Raw genomic sequence first — 25,945 nt, 5'->3', positions numbered from 1 at the left:
CTTTCAAAACTCAAACTCAGAGCAAAGCATCATCTTGAAATACATAGCAGTAACTTTGAAAAATGTAAAAAGATTCTATTATGTAAACTCTAGAGCTAAAAGGTCTCATATCCCAGTCTACAAATGTACCAACATATAAATGCTGTTCGAATACCTGCTTCTGAACACTAAGATGCCATAAACCTGATAAGAAATATAAATGCCACACACACATTTTAATCCTGCAAGTGCAACTTATTAGAGCCACACTACAGAGGTACTACTGCTAGCAGTTCACCTGCAGAATATGCAGGTCTGCATAAAAAAAAAAGCCCCAGGAAGTTGTGGCTGCCCCATCCCTGGCATTGCTCAAGGCTGGGTTGGACAGGGCCTTGGGCAACAGTGTCCAGTGGGGGTGTTCCTGTCCATGGCAGGAGGCTTGGAATTAGGATCTTAAGGTCTTTTCCAACCCTAACTATTCTACAGTTCTATAATGTCAGCTGAAACTTACATGACATGATGGCTTGTACAGAAGCTTCCACTTAAATGTCAGCAAAAATGTATTTTGGCCTTTTTAAAATCCCTGCTCAAACTCATTTTGTATACGATATGCAAGGTTTGAAAAGGAAAATTCCATCAATTATCTTCAATTACTCTTGCTTCAAGAAAAGCAGTTCAAAACACCCAGCTGCCTCTCCTTTCTGAAATACACCCAGACAGAAACTGCCCCAGTTTACCGCATTAGTTCGTTGATCCCAATCATGCTTGTCGTCCGAGAGAATTTCCCTGATTTTGTTCAATGTTTCTTCAAGTTCTCGACTAGAATAGATCTGCAGTATTAAACAAACAAACAGAAAAATGAGAGACTGTCAATATCCAGCTAACCTGAAGGAAAGGAAGTTGAGAAGACTGAAAATACAATAGTAATTATGAGAATCTTGCCCCCAAAGTTCCAGAGAACTGCCTAAGAGGCATAAATAGGCTTTTAAAGAGCACTGAGCAGTGAATAGCCATTAAAAGCTCAAGAATCTACATTTTCCTCAAGAGTTCTCATAATGAAACTTGACCAACAGCTTTTAACTTCATGCAACTCTTTTGGGGCAGGGAGTCTCTCCTGCATTCCAAGAGTGCATGGCTCTGTGAGGCTCTAACTGGGCTGGCCACTTAACACCAAAACAAAAACTTGTCTGAAAACAGGTATTAAAAGCTTCAACAGTTTCCATGTGTATTGCTACTTCAAGCCTATTGTTTATTAAGTTATGCAGTCAGTATGTAAAGGTAAAGAGCAGCCTTCAGAGTTCTCACCACATAATAACTCCAGCAAAACTGAAGCCTGACCCACCTAACCATGCATCAGTCACTATCTGGTAATAAAGGAATTAATACATTTATTGATAACTGTACATGTACAACAGGGGATTTCTAAATTAAAAAAAAAAGTCAAGAAGATTTGTTATTAACATCAGAAATAAACTGATTTCCCTTCTGTTCTCTTTTCTGCTTTTACTGTAGATGCAAAATTTAAAGTCCCCTCACCCCAGATTGAGAACAAGTTGAAGAGGGTATGAAGCAAATACTAATCAGAAGCTTGATCTGCCCAGAGGTTTTTCTAAAGCATATTTTCAGCTAAAGATTTCTAATATTTTGGATCAAAAATTGTTTACATAAACCCATTGGGCAAAACACAGTTGCCCATACACAGGCATCTCGGGCCATCTGAGACACAGCCAAGACATCCACATGTGGCTGGCCAATATAATTCAGGACTTCAAGGAAACTCATACCCTTTTACAGTGTAAGCTTCAGGCCAGCATGGCAAGTAAATAGCCATGCTTGATGCTCCCACATGACTTATTTAGGTCCAAGACACAATTTTTCTATATGTAAGAGCACAAACAATGCAGGGAAAGCAAGAGATTAGGACACTTTGCTTCGCATGAATTCCTGAAAAGGTTTGCCGCTGGTCTCCTGAACACACTGTGCTGCATGCATGTATGCATCTTTTATTATAATGCAATTTAGGAACATCTTTCTTCTGTTCTAAACTTAAGATGAATGCATATTTTCTACAAAATACCTTATTTTCCTGAGCAACTTGAAATTACTACAAGAGTTATTCTAAATACAGTCTCGTTTTCCACAACCAGAAACAAGAAGTTGGACAGCAAGAAATCATGATTCCCAAGACCTCCTAGTCAGCAGGTCTTTCTTACATTCTCATCCATTAAATAAGTGAGCTATTTTGGGGCCATTACACATTTCTCCCCTGTCTCCTCACCCCAACTCGAAGGAGGCTACTAAAGACAAGTGTGTTTTCCTCCACCTCTGGCAGTTTAGGGATGAGCTACCTTCTTAGGTCATCTAGCAGTCAGAAAAATCACATACGCTGGTCAACAACATACAGTTACCCCACTTTTGTTCTTGCAATGCTATAAACCAGCTGCAGTGACTAGAGAAGTCTGCTTGGGACTGCAAATACTATGGCACTGAACTACACGCAGCACATTTTCTGCGCTGTGGAATATGGCTTTGTTCAATGTAATGGGGACATATAATATTAAGACTTCCATGGTTTTGCCCTCTAAAGAATTCTGACTTTTGGAGAGGCAAAGAAACATAAAGCTCCCACAGTGTAAGACAAAGATTGCGATGTGACAGGGATCATGGAGTTAAGAGTGTCCCTTCATCAAAGCAGAAAGTATTTCTGCCTGCAGGAGGAGATCTAGCAAACAGCTATGCTACCATCCTAGGAAATAAAAATGGAACAAGAGTACGTATTGAGAAAAAGGAGTCGTACAGAATCCTTCTGGTGTTTGGGAGCTATGGCTGAGTGAGTTTTCGTTTGTCTTCCACACCTTTGCTACTCAAGAAAAACTTATTCAAAATAGGTCGAGGAAGATACAAGCAAGTTAAATGACTCGACCGTGTGAAAGTACCAAATATGCACAATTCCCACACTTCAAGAACAGAAATGAAAGTCTGATCTTTCAACTAAGAACTCAGAATCCAACAGGTTCATTAGTATTTAAATAAGGCACTACATTCCTCGTTTTGAAGTACTGCTGGAGATGAGGACATATATGCGAGAAGCACGTCATTCCAATTCAGGCACATCTGAAAATACAATTCTTGCTTTGTAAATTATTTGCCTATACTATTATTACTCGATTATGCCTTCAAATTGCAGTCCTAAATACTTCAAACATCATGGAAATATTTTGCTTATTAAAATTCAAATGTAGATTTATTTGCAGTATCCCCTGGAAAAGATTAAGAAAAGCAATAATGTATTTTAGCTGAAACACAATGTGATAATTAATACGACAGTAATGAAAAAAAGGTGGGTTTTGTAGCTAACTGGAGCTTCCCATAGTAAAGAGCTTCCCATAGAGACTGTAAATGCAGAAGGAGAAGTAACACTTGCTTAGAAGACTGTAAAACTACAAAAGTTTGAAAGTAGGCTGACACATAGCATTACAAATAGCATATTTCTCCAAAGAAACATGAGTATACACAGCCTCTTTACCTGTACAGTAGGAACATCTGTGAATGCCTTAATAAAATCATCCTCATCCACAGCTCCAGCTCCTCCTTCTTTCGAGGAACCTAAGTAAATGTAAAACACTGTTAACCAGTATGCAGTGTACACTGAGGTTTTCAAACTGACAGAAGCACCTTTCACAACACCTGATTTCAGACATTTACTACAACTTAGAAAAACCCTGAACATTCACCATGTCTAAAATCGCAAGACCATGAACTCTCATTTCACCATGAATAAGGAAGAAGTTAAACTGTCCCCCCAGATTAACAGTTCTGAGCAGTTTCCAATCTGACAAAGTTAATGGTTTCATTTTAATATTTTTAAAACCACAGAATCAGGTTGGAAAAGCCCTTTAAGCTCATCCAGTCCAACCATTCCCCAGCACTGCCAAGGCCACCACTAACCCATGGCACTGAGGCCTCATCTCCACGGTGTGTGAACACTTGCAGGGACAGTGACTGCAGCCCTGCCCTGGGCAGCCTGTTCCAATGCCTGAGCACCCTCTGGGGAAGGAATTGTTCCTCAGCTCCATCTAAACCTGCCCTGGTGCAGCCTGAGGCAGTTTCCTCTTGTCCTGTCCCTTGTTCCTTGGGAGCAGAGACCAGTCCCCTTCTGGCTCCATCCTCCTGTCAGGCAGTTGTAGGGAGTGATAAGGTCCCCCGAGCCTTCTCTTCTCCAGACTAAACCACCCCAGGTCCCTTGGCCATTCCTCATCACACTTGTGCTCTAGGCCCTGCATCAGCTCTGTTGCCTCTTTCCTATTTCCAAAAGAAGACAAATGCCTCCTGCTTTTGCTTGCCTTGGGTGACACGCAGGAACCATTCTTACGTCCCTTCCCTCTGCCAAATTCCAGCTTCATTTCTCTTGCTTTCCATTGGAGTCAGAAAGAAACTGTGATGCCTCCTAAGAGTCTGTGCCTTCCCTGCCTCCTTCCCACACTCACTGCTTGATTCTTCCTCTCCTCCCTTGGGTGACCAAGAAGAAGGGTGTCACACTTGAAGAACAGCAGCTCCTACACAAAAGCAGCTAACTGCCGGTCCCAGTCTGCACAGTTCAACCCCACATTACTCTCTAAGCTTTCCTGCTGCTCCAGGTAAATCTGGGCTGTGTCTGCAGTCAAAGCAGCTACAGAAACAGCTCCCTGTTCAGCTCCACGCTCAGCCCCTCCCCATATTAAACTCATGTCCTAGTTCTTGGTTTGCATCAAGAAGGCCTCGTTAGGGTGCTGAAGGGATCCTGAAGCAAGTGTCAATGCTGGTTAGGAGGAGAGAGAGGAATGGTCTGTTTCACCTGTGATAACACCTTTCTTGCGTGCCATGGTTTTCTTGTATGCCCTACGTGATCCCTTTGTCTCCTGCTTCCCAGCTGACCTGGGAGCAGGTAGTAAGAGTGAGGTGCATTTCTCAGTCTCAGAGTTCCAAGAACATCAACAAAGAAAGCAAGGACATGGTGAAGGGAATTTGTGTTGGAGAAGAACCTGAACTCCACTGATGAGCATTCTCCTTCTCAGAGCACTCATCTCCATGAGTGCTCCCCAGTGGGGCTTCAGCATTGCATCACCTGGAGGAGGCTCCTCAGAGCAGCCCGAACACACAACTAAAACTCTGTCCTACCAGAAATGTTTTCTCTCCAAAAGCTTCCATGACACCTGCGCATGTAATAAGGCAGTGACTTGTGTGTGAGGGAAGCAATGGAACTATTATCACCTACCAGCAAAGATGTCCCATATACCAAGCAAAAGGATCAGGGAAGAACACTAACAGGTAACCTGCTGGTTTCACACTGGCATATGCTTGCCAAATTTCATTACAATCTTGTGCAGGAACTAAGGTAACCCTAAAAACAAAACAAATTGAAAACAGTGTCTGGATTTCACTTTTGGTTACTAAGACAGCTGTTTCTTTAAAGGAATGAACTCAAGTTTGCTTTCAAATCAAAGACTATCGTCCTAAGACCCAGGCTGTGCTATAAGTCAAAAACTCCAAGTACAAAGTGAAGTTTGGCAGAATCCTTAAGTTATCTTCAATTATCAAATCAGGCAGCTAGTACAACAAGACAGGTTAACTGCATGGAGGTAACCAGACCAGAAGAACACTTCCTTCTCGAGAGGGGAAAAAAGATAACCTCTGATAGCAAATGTGCACTCAGGAACAAGGGTCTTGTCTCAACTCTTTCAGAGTGAGGCCAACAGGATAGATGGCAGAATGTCCTCCCTAACTTGCAGAGCACAGCTGAAATGGGACATTAGGCAGAGAAGGCATGCATTTGACTACATGGATAAGCATTCAATGCAGAGGGGTCACCTAAACCAAAAAGCCAGGAATTCTTGAGAAATCAAACTCTTGATGGCTGCACCTTTAAAAAATATTTCACAGTTTACAGTCCCTGACCTCCTAGTTATAGTGGAGGGAACTGTGTCTGTTCTGTTTGTATACTTGGGCAGTTTGGAACATGAAGGTCCAGTATTACTACAAATTTGCTGGCAAACTTATTAGATCTCAACACCTCTGTGCACAATAAGATCTCTGACATGCTTTTGTGGCTGCTTAGTGTAAAATCACTGAAGTGGTATCTAGCAAAATTTGCACATGATGCCTGCAGTAAGATACAGGAACACCTAACAGATTTTGACAGCCCTAGCTCAAGGATGTTGTAAAGAGATGCTCTACATAGCACATTTCCACATGTGTATCTCCAACACCATCTGTCATAAATGCCAATGGCAGCCAGAAGGGAAAGAATATGTAATAACCACCTATTTCTTCTCCATCCAGACAGTAGAGGGAATAAGTCCTTCCACAAGGTGAATGAGTATCTGACCAGCCAAGAAAAGGAGGAGGGAAAGACCCTGTTTGTACCCAGAACATACCCTTTGCCCCAGAAACTTGTGCATCTCCTAAAGTGAAAGATGCCTTGGTCAGAGCATAATTTTATAGAGAGAAATCTTGAGAAGAAATCATTTGGCACCAGGGTACCATGCTAAACTAGGCAGTACAAAGAGATGCCTGGATGTTCAACTCATAACCTCATATGACCCTCCCAAAAAACTCCAACATGCAGTACACACTCAGGGAAAGTAAATGGAAAAGAAATCTTAAGTAGCCAAAAGGTTACCAGAAAACCTCGTTTTTGAAGGTTAAAACAGTTCTCATATGGTCAAAGACCTTCTTTTTAAAAAATGTTCAAAATTATATAACCAAGCTCATAAAGGTTTCTGTTCTTACCAAAATAGTTTAGTCAAACCTAACCCACTGTGCTAGTCACAAAGCAGTAAACCTCTATGAAGCTCATACTACGTGTTTCTTTTGCAAGCTGATAAAATATGAAGACCAAAGTGATCCTGCGACATGAGAGGCAAAAAGCCCTCAAAGCTGCAATTAACAGTTTATACAGGTCCTGTATCATTATTATCCAGTTATATAAATACACAAAACACCACTGTTACAGCAGGGAAACTCGTCATTCCAATCCATTGCTTAACAATTTTCTGCAAGGGAATAAACTTACAGAAATCAAATACTACAAATTGACACGTACAGGCCATGAACATACAAACACAGAAAATGTTGGGATTTCAAATATTCATAGTGCACTCCTGTACACTATAAAGATTAAAAGGAGATGAAGCTGCCTTTCCTAATTAGTGTTTTCTTTAGTCTGCTTCAAGGTACTACTCTGAAAAACAGAAAATAGCATTGACTACATTTTCTATCACCTTAGCATCATCCAATAATGCATCCTGAGGAATAAGAGTAGATCCTGCAACTAAGGATTTATTACTTTAAAGAGAGAAAGAGGAACAACAGACTCCTACTTAAACCCTTTGCTTCTTTGCCTAGCAATAATAAAAGGTTATGTGGTGGGGTTTTGGCAGTTCACATCTTTTCAGTTATCTCCAAAAGAACACCCACTGCTATTTCACTAATCTTTCTCCTCCTCAGCTGCATGATCCTATATGCACATCAAAATAAAGTGTGAAGTAAGTGTCTTCTCTATAAATTGAATACAAGTCAAAGGCCCATACTGCATGAGAAAGGATATTGTCCAACCTTTCCCTTCACTTCCCAGGTATGTTTACCAGTTCTGTTTGCAAAGTCATTTTTCTGTAGAGAGTAACCAAAAAATTACAGAACTCAACCTGCTGTTTCCCAGTTCAGGAGAAAGACTTTTACTACACTAACAAGATATATCAACAGTCACACACATGCAGATACCTTCAGAAGAACTTCTCATGCTTTTGCCAGGCTTGACTCCCCTCCACAACAGCAGAGCTGTACGGAATTCCCGTTTCAGACAGTACTGCCTACAGTCTCAAACCTGATGTATCTGACAGCACACACATTCTGAGGAGCTGTTTCGTTGTTTATTACCCTCTCAGAACAAGCCATGATTACAAATTTCTCAGAGGTAGCTGTCTTAAGTGTTAATGCTTTACAGTGAACGCTGCATGTTCTTAACCTTACCCACAGAGCACATAATCCAAGTCCAAGTACAGGCGAGTTCAACTACTGCAATCCTAATGGCAAGAACACTGTAAGCAATTCCAGAGGGCTGTGACCCTGCTGCATTTAACATCTTTAAGTGCTCAGCAGATAACTAAAATCCGGAGCCTCATCAATTGGTTTCTTCTTTAATGCATGCAATTCACATTACCTGTGGATTCAGCTCACTGAACCTGCTGGGCCTCCCGCGGCTGAGACCCAGAACAGAAAAGCATCTGAAGAAGAAGAACAATCCACACGAGGCATTTATCTACATTATCTGTTAGTTTTCATCCTAACTTCTACTTATTCTTACCCTTCAAGCACTCTGGTTAGACAGGATCACAAGAGAGACCTGGAAGTTCAGGAAGCTGGTGAGAATCCACTAAACATAACAGACTTGATACGGGAGTAAATTACCAGCTGAAGCAGCTCTGAGGTTTAGAGTGGGTTTGTGTTTGGCGCTTGTTCTTTGATTCTTTTATTGCTGTTGTGTTGCTGGTTTGGTTTGGTTTTAACTCAAGTTCAGTGACTCTGGGGATGGAGACTTCCTGCAGACTACGGAGAGAGATCACACCCTTGTAAGTTAAATTTAAGGATTTCTAACATTTTGTGAGGCTCCAGGAGTCTTCTTTTGAAGGAAGTGGTTTCCAGTCATAAGGCTTTCAGTTCAGCATTGTGAAGAGCTCAGCACCAAGAGAGTACTGTATGCAAGCAAAGAAATTACCTAGACTTTTGCACTACCAGTTTTCTCACCCAGGAATTAATTCCTGTGGGAGAGCTCTTCCCCTCTAACTGAAACATTTGAAATATTTCCATCATATCACAACAACTTTGGACTGCTTCACTTCCTGCACCACCTTGATGCTCTCTCCCTACAAAGCTGTACATCATGGGATAACAAAACACCAGAACAATGCAATATGGGAGAAGGAGCATGTCATGAAAATCATACTGGACTGGTATTTTTGTTTAGAAACCAAGAAATATTTAATCAAAGCTTGTTTAACTGTTTTATAAAGCATACAAGCACTGGTCTTAAAATGCTTGGTATGTATTTAGCAGCATGTCTTTACTAGTCCAATTTTTCTTCCTACTTCTACAGGTCTTTTGATAACAATTTCCCTGTTAAAAAAGGGGATTTCAAACCTGGTACAGCAACTTGGGAGTAACACAAACTCTAAAACTTAGTTTCACTCTTTGTTTTCGAACCCTTTTCTCAAAAGCACTTCCCTAAGTTATTTGTAGCTGGTTTTTGATACAACATGCACTACAAATCAAATGTTAGTAAACTCTGAACAGGGTATTGCCACACAAATGTCTTTTATCCCTCAGAAACTGAATTGCACCAGCAACAGCATTTTACTGAGCAACACATCTAGAGTAAAATGATGGGGATTACCATTTTCTTCTGAAACAAACCCCACCACCACCACCTACATCTCAACTAATTCCAAAGCTTCACTTCACATATCTCAGAGACTGAAGGAGAAGATGCAGATCATTCTGGATTTAAAACGTACTGTTACCCTTTTAACTTTGCAGAATAACAAACACTGAGCTGTGCGTGAGGAACTGTCAGCAGCTTCAGCTCAGAACAGGGTAAGTGGGTAGGATAAGCTCAAGCACTTACTCAGCTTTTTGTACAACAGATTAACTGGCAGCCCCTGCTCACTTCTACTGACTGCCCTCAATCTAGCACTAGTACATCTGAATAGCGAATTATAGTGGGGAGTGGCTAAGATGAGAATAAAATGAACTGGCCAAGAAGTTTCAACGAGCAAGCTTCCTGCTCCTCTTCCCTGTGTAATTGTGCTGGTGTAACTGTTAGTGTCACTTAATGGCTTTGCTCTACAAGTTAAGAAACAGATCATGCTGCAAATGGCCACAGCTCTGCCAACAAACCTTAGAGAAAAACCAAACCATAAGAAGCTTTAGTGATCCTAGCTGACAAAAGTTTCCATCAACAGAATTCCATCTGCCTTGTGCCCATTTTCTGAGGAAAACAACAACTGCATCTGTAAACAAATAATCTGCAATCCTCAAAGACCAATCTGTTGTTATAAACCAGTCTGTACACCCCTTGTGAAAGCACACACCTTGCCTACCAAACCTTGCACATAAACCACAGGAAACCATTGGGAGGTAACCCGATGGGATTGTTCACCACATCTGCCTGATGGCAGTTATTACATGCACATAGGGGATAGAGGAGGGGTGAGAGGGACAGCAGAAGGAACATGTACTGGGCTCTTCAGCCACTGCAGTTCATAATACATTAGCTCAAGCTAAAATGCATCTGACTGAAGCCGAACTGCCTTTGACAAACACACTGGGCAGACAGTTAGGATCAGCATGCCTGTTCAGTTGTTCCAACACAAGGCACAGGATTTTTTTGCAGTAAGTTTCAGAAATAGAATCTATTTTTAAGTCACCAGATACAACACTAAACCCAAACAAGCCTTTTATTTTTTTGGCAGAACCTTCACTGACAAAGCCTTCACGTTATTCTAAGCCAGCTTAGAAGAAATTCAAGTTATAACCAAGTGACCAGCAGAATAGAAAAGCCTTTGCTAGAGAGCTCACTTTAAGAAAACTGACAGATGAACTCTGTCATGTCAGCCCCAGTGACTGACATTCATTCTGAACTGATGTGTCCACCTCTGCTCCTCCAACACCAAAGTCTTTGTCCCTGAGGCACTCAAAGTCATTCAAGCTGAGACAGCTGAAAACCTGAACAAAACAGCAAAATACCTTCAAATGCCTTTCTAATACCTTCTGTTCCTTACTTTATCTGCCTACGCTGGAAACGAGGCAGACAGGGCTAGAGAACTTCCCTGGAGATCCCACCTGTATCACACCCGCTTCATTAAAACATTCCTCCTACATGCCAGAGATGCTGCACATGAACAGAAGATTGTGCCCAGCAAGTGACTGTGCTGTCTGTGAGCAGAGCTCTCCATACAATTACTCACTGCAAGAAAGAACAGGAGCAGGGAGGGACAAGAAGAGATAAGGTATGAGCTATGCTGACAAGGAAGAAGGTGGTATGGGGTGTTCAACTACCAGGATAGCACATCTCAATAGTCCTTGAGGTGTGCCACATTAGTCAGGGGCAAATACAGGACTTGTGTACCAAGATGAAGCACAAAATAATTCTTACATGGACTGAAATTTTCCAGTTACCTCGTATTTACCTAAAAGCAGGTATTTTTAATATCTTTTCAACAAACATCAAATTTTAGGGAGTTTTTTTAGCTTTAAGAATGAAGACCATTCTAAAACTGAGGGTTATCTCAAATAATGCCACCATCAAACCTTGAACTGGCACACTGAGGACCAGATCCTTGGAATAGTTTGAGAAGTCAACATCACCATTTTTATGTTGGAAGTAAAAAGAAAAAAAGAAAAATGGGTTTCGCATGCAAACATCATTGTTTTTTGATAGGAAAAAAAACCCCAACTTTTTGAAGAGCAGTTATTCTGCTATTTAAATGAACAACATGCCTTTGCTGGTTTGTTACTGGCTGACTCATCCTAAAGCAACAAAGGTTGTTTCAGAAAGCGGAGCCATGTTCCTAGTGCTGGAACAGTAAACAAGTTTAATAAGGCAAGTACACTACGGATTTAAAAAGGGCAATGAACTATAGGTAAAAACACAAGATGTGGTACCTTGCTACTGAAAACAGCAGCAAAAAGTAGAAAGTACATCTTTTTCCAAATTACAACACTTAAGAATAGTGTTCCAGCCTTACAGAGGTTCTCATAAAACATACAATGGAAAGTTAATAGAAACTTGTGTCATGATTATAGCCACAAAGATCCATTAAGTCTCAAGATAAGCAGAATAGGATGCCCTAGCTGGACTCTTCAAAGACGATGGTTCTCTTGAGGAATAAAGCTCCCTAAACCCAGCATTTTGTCCCACAATGAAAGACAGTGAGCTTCTAGACACTCGTCCAGTGCACATACATTTCTCTAGTAGCCATATTTCTGACTACTGTCAGACAGGACAGTGGACTACATAGACCTCTTGTCTGACCTAGTATCACTGCTCATATGAGTAACCTATGGGAAACTCCTCACTTCTGGAAGAGTCTATGACTTGATTGACTATGAAATACATTTGTTATCTACACTAACGGTCTTTAATATGCTAGGAGATGCAGGATTTGTAAATACCATGTAGAAGGGTAATGCTCTCTTAGTGCAGACATTTACCATTTCTATCTGCTAGGAAGCTTGTTACTAGACAGAACTGGTTTAAGCACTGGTAACCTCAGGAAAAAAAAAAAGTATGGAGATGGAGGCAAACATTCAAAGACAAAAATAATGAGCAGCAGAAGTGAAATGAAGACAAATACTAGCTGCTAAAATAAAAACACTGGTAACAGCTGTGCTGATCAATGGTGACATATAGAAAATGCTAAAAAGATGGAGGGTCAACTCAAGGAAAACTTGATGGGAAAAAACCACCAAAGAAGCAATTCTAGGAAGCATACAGTACATGTAATAAAAGAAATCTGTGCACAAGCAGATTAATAGATTTGTAAAAGTTTCTTCTTGGTATACAGCAAGAGAAAGAAGTAGAGGTAGTCGTGAACAACTAAAGACTGGAAGACAAATTTCCACTTTCCAGCCATTTAGTGAAGAACACAAAGTGTAACATCCTTCCTACAAAGTATTAAGGCAAAAATCCCCATGGTTAAGCACCTGAGCATCCTGCAGAACCACACACACGAACATTCAAAGAACAATTTCATCAACATTATACAGGCCAAATGTTTAGTTTTTAGAATTCTGACTGGAGACATACTGACAGAATATAAAAAGAAGGGAAATAGGTAACACAGGTGAACACTCCTCAGGGATTTCCAGACTTGAAAGGAGATGGTACAAAGCAAGGAGTGACCAAAGGGCTCTGCTCACATTTTGTCCTTTTTCCATGTATTTTTTTCATTTTCATTTTTTTTGAAGATTGGCAATACAGGAAAAGAAGGAAAACCGATGTAATAGTTTGGGGGAGTTAATGTCCTTTACGACTGAATTTTTAGATTAACTGTGAAATCAGCTGAATGATTATTCTGTTCTTATTTCCCTTCTGCTGCTTTCCTATCTCCATGTTTTTACTGCAGAGCATGTAAAGTCAAAATCTCCATGTAAAAATATTTTTACATTAAAAATCATCTATATTTAATAAAATATTACTAAAATAGGCACATACTGAAAGGAACAGGAATCCTGAGCATTCAGTTCTACTACTACATGTAGCAGGTCTTTCATGCAAAACCCGCCATGCTTCAGGTTAAAGGAGATGGTATTATTAGTATTAGTAGTTCTTTGCGTAATGATAAAAAATGCTAAGAGTCAATTTCAAGAAATCATCTCCTTCAGGAAGTCTTTTACGTGGTACTTCCTGATTCACACTTCTATCAATCTGGAGTTATACTATGGCAGTGTAGATCCCGCCCTATGGGAATCTTTTCAATTCATTACGAATTCTGAAGATCACATTAGAAAAACAATAAACTGTCAGAACATTAGGTACATCTTAGTAACATGAAAATGCTTAAGGCACCTCATTCAGCATGTGCATCTTCTTTCAAATTTAGCTTTGCAGTTCACATAAGGGAATGTTACATGAATAAAACCATGCAAAAAATCACTTCTATTAGAGAAATCCTTTACTGAATCACCTGTTTATAAAAAAGCCACCTGAAGCCTGGTACATTTCCACTTAATCATGTATTTTTCTGAAGGACTACATGAACCATCCAGAAAGCTGTCAATTCTTCAGTAGTGAACCCTTGCTTTTGTTAGGTTACCCCCGCCCTAAAAAACTGCAGATTTCCATGTTCAAAGACTGTAATTAGTAAGCAGCAGCAGCAGCATCCTGTTTCAAGTCTACCATGGAAAAAAACCCAAAAAACACCTGGCACAGATTTTGACACCCCCTTTTTTATCTTTCATAACCAATTTCACAACAGGTTAAGGGATAATGAGAACATCCAGGTGTAACATGCACCTCTGCTGAGGTGTATGACTGATGGCTAGTCCCCTCCAGCCACGTGCAGCAGTGCAGACCCACAGCAGAAATCTCATCTACACAGAATTTCACGGTATACCTGTATATACAGCAAGTGAGGCATGGATTCTATCAGAGATATCCTTATATTCATTTCACCAGCATAACTGCTATCTCCAGATGTTAAATGCATTTATAACATGAGAGGCCTTTATAAGCTAAATGTACATTCCCACAGACATGTACACACCTTTACATATGAATGATCATGTAAAACAAAGTCCCTTACTGTTCTCAGCCCTGCAAAAATACTGCAGTCATGAATTAAACATCACCTTCCAAAGTTCTCTGGTTTGTCCCTGCTCTGGCAAGGTTTCTGGGAACACCGATTACAATCTGAATAGCTTTACATTACCTCCAACCTTAGGCCCACCAGCTGATCCCGGCTTCCGTGCACTATTCGAAGGATTTCCTGGCTTTTTAAGTGCTGGAACCTTGAAGGCTGAAGCAGCTGATGATGGCCTATTTCCATCCACTGACTCTTCATCATCGAAGCTTTTGTCTAGAAAAGGATACATGAAATTAAAATACAGCTATTAGAATGGATGCATATTTATTTCCTAATCAACTATTTTGCTTCACATTTCACAGAAATTCACCAAACGCGTAAATAAAACCAAATATTTATCACTTTGTCCTCTGTCTCTGACCTAAGAACAAAATGACAATGAGAAATAAACAGCATTTTCTACATCTTCAGCTCTTATAAGGTTATAATACTATTTTACCTTCATAATTAACCACTGTAAACCCGAGAATAAAAATGAATCCTACACATTCATGCCCACAAAGGGAAAATGTCCTTGCACAGATGGAGTATTTTTGCTTATTTCTGAGTATTTTCCCTAAAGAAAAGCCCTTAAAATCAGTTTCATCATTCCATTCTACCATAGACAAATGCTTCTCCCTTTTCTCCTCTCACTCATGCATGTTCTGCCACACACCCTCCCACAATGTCTCTAACCAGCACTCCCTGTCTCCTTCCTTCCACCCTGATTTTTCAACTCACAATCACAGATCCTCTTGCAGATCAGCCGCCTCATTCCTCCAACAGCTCTTCAATCCCTCGCCCTAGGACAGACCCAGCATCTCACATGGCCGCACGCAGACAATTCTCAATGCTGACCACAGGTTCCATCAGCAGCTGCCCGTGAGCAGCCTGGATCCAGCACCGAGCGTGGTGCCGGCATCTTGCTCTGCTCCCCGCACCGGGAGCTACGCAGCCAATGGGCTGCGGGGTGACATCATCTGCTGGGGCCACCACCACCGGAGAAGGTGGAAAATATCCATCCAAATACATTCATTCCCACACACTATATCTGCCACTATCCCAGCCCTTCATTAAAGACATCAGGCGGGCAGACAATACTCTGGGGTTTGCACTCCTCTTGCCTTGGAATTCTGGGTGTGTGTGTTCTTAATCAAGAAGGAAATTCATCTCTAGCGACGAAATAAAATAGTCTCAACACAAAATATTTCGGCTTAAAAATAAAGGAACACCTAAACCACCAAAAAAATACCCAACACTGGAAGGTGAACTCTTCCCAACCCATTTGGAGGAAGAAGGATTTATCTATGTGGCACAGAAAACCACATCTGCCTATGGTTCCTATAGGAAATAAATGGGCGAGGCTGCATGATCATAATGAAGGACCATTTGAGACTGTCACTTGCTCTACACCCTGCCCACTTCGAAAAAACCAGTATTAATTACAAAGCTTTATCATCCCTGCAATGGTAACTATTTACCCTGTGCTTATTCCGAACCCGCTCCCACTGAAATGTCAGCTATATTTAACAACAGCCGCCCTCAGGAAGGCAGCTTGCATCTAAAGGGTAAAGCAAGGTGCTGTCCAACAGCATCTGCAGCACCAAACGACACAACATCCTGCATTTGACATGCCCAAGAGCCCTGCTGCTGCGGTTAGGACGTCTTCCCAGCATCTGTGCAAGGCTGCGTGCTGCACTAACAAACCTGCACGCCTGAGACGCACCGCACCACCCCAAGAAACATCTGGGAGTATACTGACAATTTCCACTAACATTATCCCTTTTTCCTCTACAAACAGCCATTTTTATGATAATATTGCTGAGAAGAACTGCATATTATGGCTGTATAAACTCTGGGAACCAGGGAAGAGGCACAAGCCATCCCCCCCACCCGTGTGTGTTGCCATGGGAACCAGGCTGAGGCAGAGCCGCTGAATCCAAGGCTCCAGCCCACAGCATCCCACGTAGAGCCAGGGAAAACCACTCATACCAGGGCCAGATGAGCTGCAGTGAACTAAACACGGTAACAAACATGTAGATAGCCATGGTTAACAGCTAGGTAGGGTACCTGCAACATCACGGGTCACTGTAAAATAGCACTATGAAACACCTTATGGGTTTTTAAACAGCATGACCAGATCAACACTGACACATGAATATGCCGTCATGGAAGCTGATTAAAGCACGCTTTTCAAATAAAAATGGGTTTGTTGCTGCACTTTTAAAGTCTGAGAAGGAAACAGGCGGGTCTGCCACATTCAAACGCACAACGGTGCAGTGCTGGTGGGCAAACACTGCACAAGAAGCCTCTGAAAATTAAAGTTATTTGCAGCACAATCTTAAAAATAGTAAGTGAGCATTTGCTCATTTATGCAAAAACTCTTCATGGAGAAAAACCTCAGCAGCCCCAAACACCAGCATGCTTTGGGAGCCAAAAGCTCTGATAAGTCCATTTTACTGTTACCAAGATACTCCTTACAAAGGAGTACTGAAGATGGAGAATTGCAGAAGTTACTGCTCAACCCCTACATGCACAAGCAGAACATCAGCAAAACACACAGGCAACAGTCCCAAGTTGTGGAAATTATAGGACAATGTATTGGACAACAGCCTTGGTAACACAGCCACATTACTCTGTCTAGTTAATAGAATCACAGACTACCAGAATAGCTACGGTTAGAAAGGACCTTAAGATCATCCAGTTCCAACCCCCTGCCATGGGCAAGGACACCCTACAAGAGACCATGTCACCCCAAGGCTCTGTCCAACCTGGCCTTGAACACTGCCAGGGATGGAGCATTTACTACTTCTCTGGGCAACCTGTTCCAGTGCCTTATCACCCCCACAGTAAAGACCTTCTTCCTTATTATCTAATCTGAACTTCCCCTGTTTTAGTTTAAATCCATTATCCCTATTATTTTTCATATATTTAAAACGTTGTTAACACTGGATTAAAAACATACACTATGAAATAGTTTCATACAGGTTCTTAGTCTGCATAAAATCTACTTTTAAAATACATTCTTTTTCTGTTTTTAAATCCCTAAGTGTTTTTGAGACACATAAAACTGACCTTAACCACTGATACACTGATGTCCACAACTAGACTTAGCATAAATTATGTTAAAACACATTAAAATCATAGCACTCTACCATAAATGTGTAAAGTTAATGGGTAAAAAGGATCTGTATTGATTCTATGAAGGCTCAACTGATAACACAGCTGAGTTTCTTTTGTTGAGTACTTGTTGGGTTTTGGTGGGTTTGTTGGGGTTTTTTTAATAAACATGAGCAGGAAAATTTTGTACTGTCCTTTCCAGAAACCAGAAGTTTTCCCCACCCTTTTGGGCCTTTAGACTTTTATTTCCCTAGGCTTTAGCCATGATATAACTGGAAGTCCTTACAGCACCACGCAGGGTATGATGATGCTGCACTGTCAGTATCCAGTCATGACTGCAATTGGTTTCATGCAACTTACAGGAGACACAAAAGCCAAAATACGATGGATATTTCACACCAAACTTATCTGAAGGATGCAAACACTGCTCCATTCTAGAATGGCTAGGTAATTTTCATCCTAAGTCTTTTTAAAGGCTATACACATACAGAGCATCCCATTTACATATGCAAATACACCTGACAGCTGGGAAAGTACCATCCCAACAGCACTGCAGAACAAAGTCTCAAGGGATAAAAAAAAAGGAATACAAAACTGTATGAATTGCTAGCAATGTATAGAACATCTTGAATGAAAACCACAATTAATGAAAGACACAACCTCAGTAAAGCCTCACAGGACTATTCTTGCACTCAATACTGCCTTTTTAAATCACAGCGAGTCAGAAAAGCTTTGGAGGTAAGCACAACCCACAGAAAAGAGCTTGGAATCTCCTATTGCCAAAAGCTCCTCAAGAGACCTGATGGGCTGCAAATGTTCTCACTCTGGTACAAGTTCTTTTCCAGATGAACAACTTCAAAGCAGAACAGAGGGGAAAACATATTCAAGAAAAGGTTATTCTATTCAGAAACACATGATTTCATTTCCAAGTATTAGAAGTTTTCCCTTCTAACAGGAAAGAGAGATCTGCACCGCATTGCAGTGTTCTGGGGGTGCCCTGCAGGAAGTGAATTGGTGTCAGTGAACTGCTGTGCATTGCTACAGAGCATTTCAGTGAAGCCAAAGGCATGTTCTTAGTAAAACACTCCCCATAACCACCTGTGGGACACATCAGACCCTGGTACTTGCCACACTTGCAAAACTTGGGGTTTACCAAAGTTATTCAAAGATTAAATCCAGACACACCTAATTTAGAAACACAAACCAAACCCCAAACCATCCCAGAGGTCTAAATACTGAAATTCTTAAGGAACAAACTATGCAACTGGAACCAAAATAACCACAAGATACGCGACATCTTTGTGCCTTGTAGCATTACTGTGGGGGCCAGATTTACAAATACACAGTATCTGGTTTTTAAAGTATTCAGAGAGATCAAAGGACAAGCATTTACAATCAGACTTGACACTCTGAACATTCTAGTACCGCAATGCTAAAAACTTCTAAACAACCTATTTAATGTGATTTGGCCATAGAACAACCAGGGTAACTACAGACGTACACAGAGAAAAAGGAGAATCTAAAACCGTTCATATCTAAAGAAAATAATATTTTATTTTTAAAGAAAGTTAAACCCATTTATTGCTTCTGCAGCTCAAGACTTTACCTTAGTTGGTCTTAAGATTCATAGATCAATGTGACATTTAGTATCTAACAGTTGGCAAGTCACAGTCAATAACAGAAGAAAGAAACATCCTATTCCCAACATGGCTGTAGAAACGGAAGATCTCTATTCTATTTGTACCAATCAGAAGTTAGCTGATCCTAAAGCAGATCCTCAAGTAACCACAGTGGAGAAAAAAGCCCGGATGCCTTTAAGTAACAAGCGACTAAATCTGGCCATCAGGGCAAATCTCAATGCTGCATCGGTACTAACATCCTACACATCTAACACTACTAGGGCTGCAAGTACCAGCTTGCAGTATGTCACAGTAGATCGACAACAATCAAACCAGAGAACACTGTATCTTTTATAGAACTGCTTTTAAACTTTGACTTTGGTTAAAGTGGAAACTGTTTGTGATGACACGACTACAAACTGTGACCAAGCAAAACAAGAACAAGCAGATGAACTCCTCACATCTTCTGTGCTGGTTCTGCATTCTGCGCCCACGAAGACAGTGACGGCCCATCTCTCCTCAGTCATTTACAAACACAGACTGCATCAATCACTTGGAACATCAGGGACTGGATCACTAGCTCAATTCCACATGAACTGGTACAGCCTACAACAATGCTGTCAAGCATGAAAATGAAGTCACGAGCACTACAAATGCATCAGGTTAGTTGATCCTTCTAATCCATACCTCAAGCCAATGCCCCACATCATTGAGTGAGCACTTTATCCCTTACACTCAAGTGTTCAAAACAGCATCAATCTGTTTATCTTGATGCAAAGGACAGGATTCATTTGGCTGAGCACAGTCACCACAGTACAGTACAGACACTGGATTTAGGTCTTAGGTATCCTGTCTGGCCCCAGCTGACATTCCAGAAGTGCACAGATCTCTGGTGGGTTTCATGTCACACTTGGCTGCTCTGTGTGGCTTGTGTGGATGCTGCAGGCCATCTTGAGTGGCACTACAAGCCTAAGCCTGAGCAGCTGAATCACACCCAAGTGCTTTAGATCTACTGGAAAAGCTGTAATTCCTGGGCATTCTTCCTATGCCATGGGACATAGAGGGATCTTAGACCATAAGGACACAAATTCCCATTCAAGACCAAAAATTTGCTTCCCACAATGATGAAGCAAGGTCCTTCAGAAGGTGACAGTGTAGTGACAAAAACATAAGTCCACTTGCTGATGGGTTTAACTTCACTCCATGGTACCTCCTCTGCTTCTCCTGGCATTCCTGAAGGAGAGCGCTGTATCTAGCATTCAGTGCTGGTAAGTGGTTCTCATGTTCTGCGCAACTCGTTCTGATGCTCATCAGCAAAATCTCAAACTCTTCCACAAGAAACAAAAGTCTCCAGAAAAACTCCAATGCACTAAAGCCAACTGGGAAGCTAAACATATTCCTTCACGTGCCAGCTTTTTGGGCAGTTCCAGTGGACTAAGGCCTTTAAAAAAAAAGAATTGAAAAGGTAGCCAACACAGGGAGAAGCAGTCAGTAACAGCAATAAGGCAGGGGAAGTTCAGGTTAGATATAAGGAAGAAGTTCTTTACTGTGAGAATAGTGAGGCACTGGAAAAGGCTGCCCAGAGAAGTGGTAAATGCTCCATCTCTGGCAGTGTTCAAGGCCAGGTTGGACAGAGCCTTGGGAGATATTGTCTAGGGTGAGGAGGGTTGGAATGAGATGATCTTGAAGTCCTTTCAAACCCTAATCATTCTATGATTCTATTTATTAAATCTATGCTAACAATACAATCTCCAATTCTGATCAAGTTCCCCCAACTGTTCACCAACCAAAGTGGAGTACAGCTCTCCCACATCCCATCGACCACCTCCAGCACACAGACTCATGCCAGAGGTGCCTCTTCTTTTCCTCACATATTCAGAAGTGGAGCTAAAGAAATTATGGCAAATTACCTTTAATCTACTCTCAATGCTTCAAGTTCACTGCAGGTGACAAAACCTGTGGTTTTAAGAGGATAGACTCTCCACCAACCAAGGTTTTACAAGAAGCTAAAAAACTCACATCAGATCTGAAAAATCTGAAGTGTCTGGTACATAGCTGGACAGCTTTAATAGCTGTCATTTCTCCTCTTCTTTTGTGAGACCATCCAACCCCAAAATAATACTTACTGACTGCTTCCCTCAGTGTTTCCAAATGGTTTGCAAAAATCAACACCACAAAGAGGAAACCGATCTATACAGATAAGCTGTCAACCTTTAAGTCCAATAGCAAGCCTCATATTGTGTAAGCTGATGGACCAAAGGACTTTTATCAGGTCAACACACAAAGCAATTTGAAATGATAAAAGGGTGTTTCATCAAATATAAACCTACTCATGTTAATTGTTCAGGTGACCATGGAACACTGTGGAGCTCTTGACTTGATGAAAGCAAATATACCTAATTTGAAGAAAGTCAGTTTCCTCTGCAGGCTGTTAAGAGCTTTGTTCCCCATCTTCATCCCTTCTCCCCACCTTTCCTCAAGCTCCAACTATCCATAATTTTGAGGGCTTTTAAGTGTTTCGTCAGTTGAAGAATTTCCACACCAATTAAAAGTACCAGAGAAATTCTAAAACAGTAACCATGAAAATCTTGCCCATAGTCCAAATAGCTGTGAAAGTCCTTTGAGTTTAAAATTGTAGTTAGTACTTTTAAGAATCTACAGGCATAGCTGGTTTTCAAAAGGCTTTTTCCTGCTGTTGCTACAAAAGCATACGTTAATGAATGAGCTGGGAAAAGATAGAACACACAAACCTCAAAACACAGTTCTTTAAAACCAAGTTACTTTTATAAATACAATTTACAGAGTAGAATTTCTGACTCTGGTGAATATCACAGCAGCACCTTCATCTCTGAAGGCACTTCAGACAGCTTGCTCATCAGCACTTACTACAGGAAGGCTTTATTAAAAATACTATATAAAAGTAAGGAAATACTCCTCATATCCATATGAGGAGTATATATATATATATATTTATAATATATATTTATAATAGATAGCAAAGATGAACATTAAGCCTGCAAGGCAAATACACAATTAGTCATGCAAGAGAGTCTTGTAACATCTGTCAAAGAAAATCCTTACTAGACTTCAAATTTCTCCTAGGGCTGTCGGCAATTCTAATGCTCATTTCAAAACAGAGCTTTTCTATTTATTTCTTTATTTATTTTAGCAAAGAAGAAGAATCCTGTAATATTAGCAATAGCCCGGAATAATCAAAGATGTTTCCAAACCAATACTGGTACCAACTGAACCACCAAAGGAGGTTTTTTTCTTATGATAACTTGTTCTTGAAAACAAATGGAAACAGACTCCAAAAGCAACCAACACTTCTGGATGCCAGATGAAACGTGGAAATCTTTTCAGTGGGCTGGTATTTCCCCTTTAATGATAACAACCACCACCACCACGCACAAGTCCCCCAGACCTGAGCACCAAAACATCCCTGATGCTTCAAAAATGTCATTTAGAAACTAGAAGACAAAACTTACTGGTAGTTATTATTCCAGAACACCAAAACCCAAATGCAGTTATCACTCTAGAATCTACAGTGGTTTTGAAAGATCTGTGTTTGTCATATAATTGCAGCTTTGCTGTTTAAGTAAGAAACGGTTCAAGTTCCACATTTGAATTATCCCTTGAATTATGTTTTTAATTCACATCAGTGTTGAAACTCACTGTATTCATCCATTCTCTGAGTAGAAACTGTGTCTCTTCATACAGCCTTGGGCTTGTTTACACATTCCCCCCCCTCTCCCACTCAGCTGTTTCACTGTCCCACTGTTCTTTTACTGCTATTAGCAACAGTACGTGCACTTTACAGACAAAACACTACTCAGGATCCATGTTAATCACTGGGACTAGCATATGACCTTACCATGGAAAGCAGCTTTGCCCTGGGTTTGGTTCAGAACAGCGACTGAATTCAGATACAGTATCTGTCCTTCCTCTCTCAGGCACAGTGAGAGGAATTCTCCAAACCAACATGCCCTGCTAATAACGGAAGAGGAGGGGTGAGGAACAACGACAGGAAAAGGAGCCAGTGCAGGCGCAGTCAGCACATTGAAAAACACAGGCCCAAAGAGAAACATAAAAGGGAACATTTCTGTTCCCCCAAAAAGAGGCCTGCTAGAACTCTTTTCTTTTTTCCAGGAAACAGCTCTGAATGGTACAATGCACCACAGTTACATCCTGCCCAGCTTCTAGGCCAGCTGCTTTATTACCATCATTCACAGGACTTTCAGTTTAAAAAAAACCCTTACCAGAGGAAAGAAAAATCAGAAACGCACATCAGAAACACATACGTACTGCAATTGCAACTATATATTAAATCAAGCTAGTGTCTCAAGATCACTACAGCCTTGGTACCTTTATTATGTCCAATCTTTTTGTCAGACAGAAGTACTAAAGCTGTACAGCATCCACATTTTACAGAAACTACTAATCAGATTAAAGCCTTAGGAAGACAGCCTTCCTTCCAAAGAACATCAGGGAATGGAAGATAATTGTTCTTGTGCTCTAGGGCCATGCATACATTAATGAAGTATTTTGAAAGAAGACAAAACCCACAATTTGATATGCATGTGTAGTAAGATAGAAGGATAATTCCTATTCATGAACCAGTCACACATGCTTTATCACCTGAAATCTGACGAGTGCTCAAGGTCATCACGCCATTTAAATAAAATTCTACTAATAAACAGATTTATCTCACTCCTTACATGATTCAAAATGAATACACTTGGTATATGCTAGCGCACCAAATGTGTCCACCAAATATGTCCTCTTACAAAGCTGATTATATGCTTTTAGATAGCCCTCAAATACCTTGTGTCTGGTTCTGCAGCGTGTTTAGTACATCTTAAGAAAACCCATGTCTAATCTTCCTTTCATGGCTCCTCACAGTTTTAGGCAGATAATTTTGTCCTTATTCAAATTACCTTGTCAACTGGGAGCAACAGAGCTCCTTACCTATGAAATAATGAAGCAGCAAAGCACAAACTGACAATAAGCACTGACGGAAACCACTGAATGGCCACTCCTGAGGATAATGCACAACACGATGCAAGCAACCCCCGGAACACCCTGATCTGGGTATTCATGGATAAGGACAGAAATGCATTATCCACACCAACGAACAAGAAATCCGGAGGGAGAAATGGCTCCTGACTGGTTTTTCTCAGCAGCCTCAGAACACAACCTGCAGGTCCAACATAGACCTACATCCACACAAGTACACACAGTTCCTTTATGACTGAGGTAGTGCATCCTTCCCCACTGGCACACATTCCGTACAGTGGAAGGAATGGTCCAACTGCTTGCTGGGCCACAAACACAGTACTGCTTATTTTCCTTTACATTCTTCCAACAAAAGGCTGGAGAGCTTGAGACAGTTAACATGGGGGCAAACAGAAAATCTGGCTCTTCCCTTTAATCTTCACATGAGAAATCAGATTAAGATTCAGCTGTTAAGCACCGTGTTTTACTTACATTTGTGCTTGTGCTCAAGAGCACTGAAAAAATCCTAAGCCAGTGTATTGCATTAAAGAGGAAAGCCTGAAATCACCACCTCCATATAGTGTTTCCAAGCATACTCTGTACAACTCTGTAACATATTTAGGCTGATTGGGTAGATCAAAATGAATAAATAGATTAATAAATATCTGTTCTCTTCAAGAATCAACACCTTCCAGAAAATCAGCATAAGTTCACAAATAGTAAGTTCAATATTCATACTGGCTACAACGAAGTGACATTCTGTCAAGAAAAGACGTTTCTCATAGGCTACAGAATCACTAACCTTAACAGATTGTTTCTTCTATGCTCATATATTAATTAGGAGGATACACAGGATATTTGCAAAACAAAAGACCATGGCAAAACCTACGTTAAATACAGGGGGAAAAAAAGATAGCAAAGTTTTCTCAGCAGTAACTAGGGTTTTGTTTTCCCTAGCAGTTTCATAACACAACGTCAGAAGACTGAATTCCTTCTAAATGCAGTAAGCAGCAGTTTAAAGAGAGACCAACAGCTACATAATCATCCTACACACTGTTAATTGTATCTGGCATTACTGCTCAAAGCTCCTACACAGAGCGTCAGCTGACTGCCTGCACAGCACTTGGTTCTTAGTGCCTTTGTTAATGACGAATTCAATTATACAGCAGAGAGCTCCACAACTCCCATCACGTTATAAACCTCGACCATTACAGAGCATCAGCAACCCCATGGCTTTGCCCAGGGAACACAGTTATTTCTCCACATGCTACAACTCGCTCCTCAATCTGCAAATTACCAATGTTTACACCCTGCGGAGAATTGTGTTGCTTCACAGGAAGGAAACAGACGAACTACAACATTCCTGGGAAAAACCCCTCACACCATGACTGTACATGTTCAGCTCCACAGAGACCAGGACGTCCTCGCACCTTGCGGGTGACAAACAACAAGTACGTGATCTCTATAAGACCATCTTAGTGTCAATTGAAACTACATCACTATAACCACCTGTGAAAGCACAGCCCTCCCACTGTGTTCCCTGACTTGCTGCAAGTCACACCAGCACTTCCCAAGTCTCCCTGGAAATCATCGTGCACACACTGAAAGTCATCAATGTACTGAGCCCAGAGACACGGCTGTCACATAAACCAGAAGCTGTGAGGGAGGTAAACCCTGCGTGCAGTTCTACAACACAAGGACAAAACCTGGGTCTTTACTGACCTACTTTCCACGGGTTTGTACAAAATACACTGTGCAGCAAAGGAAAAGTAGTAACACCCCGTGTTGTTATCGAACAGATACTCCCAGCCCTAGGAGCAAGGCATTTCCTCTATAGCTACACTCAATTATTAC

The 25,945-nt window shown here is 41.0% G+C and overlaps 1 protein-coding gene across 10 annotated transcripts in view; it reads right to left on the bottom strand.

Moving 5' to 3' along the window:
* The window catches only part of CLASP2 (cytoplasmic linker associated protein 2), a 122,639-nt gene that overhangs the window by 59,481 nt on the left and 37,213 nt on the right, over positions 1-25,945 (bottom strand). For all 10 annotated transcript variants that reach the window (XM_080639519.1, XM_080639513.1, XM_080639516.1 and 7 more), the window contains 3 exons: positions 14,445-14,591; positions 3,506-3,585; positions 717-809 (listed from right to left, as the gene is read on the bottom strand). In XM_080639519.1, the coding sequence (XP_080495645.1) occupies positions 717-809; positions 3,506-3,585; positions 14,445-14,591 (320 nt within the window). The remainder of the gene's footprint in view (positions 1-716; positions 810-3,505; positions 3,586-14,444; positions 14,592-25,945) is intronic.

The sequence above is a fragment of the Psittacula echo genome (genome assembly GCF_963264785.1).
Source record: "Psittacula echo genome assembly, chromosome: 2".
Classification (NCBI taxonomy): Eukaryota; Metazoa; Chordata; class Aves; order Psittaciformes; family Psittacidae; genus Psittacula; species Psittacula echo.
This window is presented reverse-complemented; position numbering and strand designations above follow the sequence as displayed.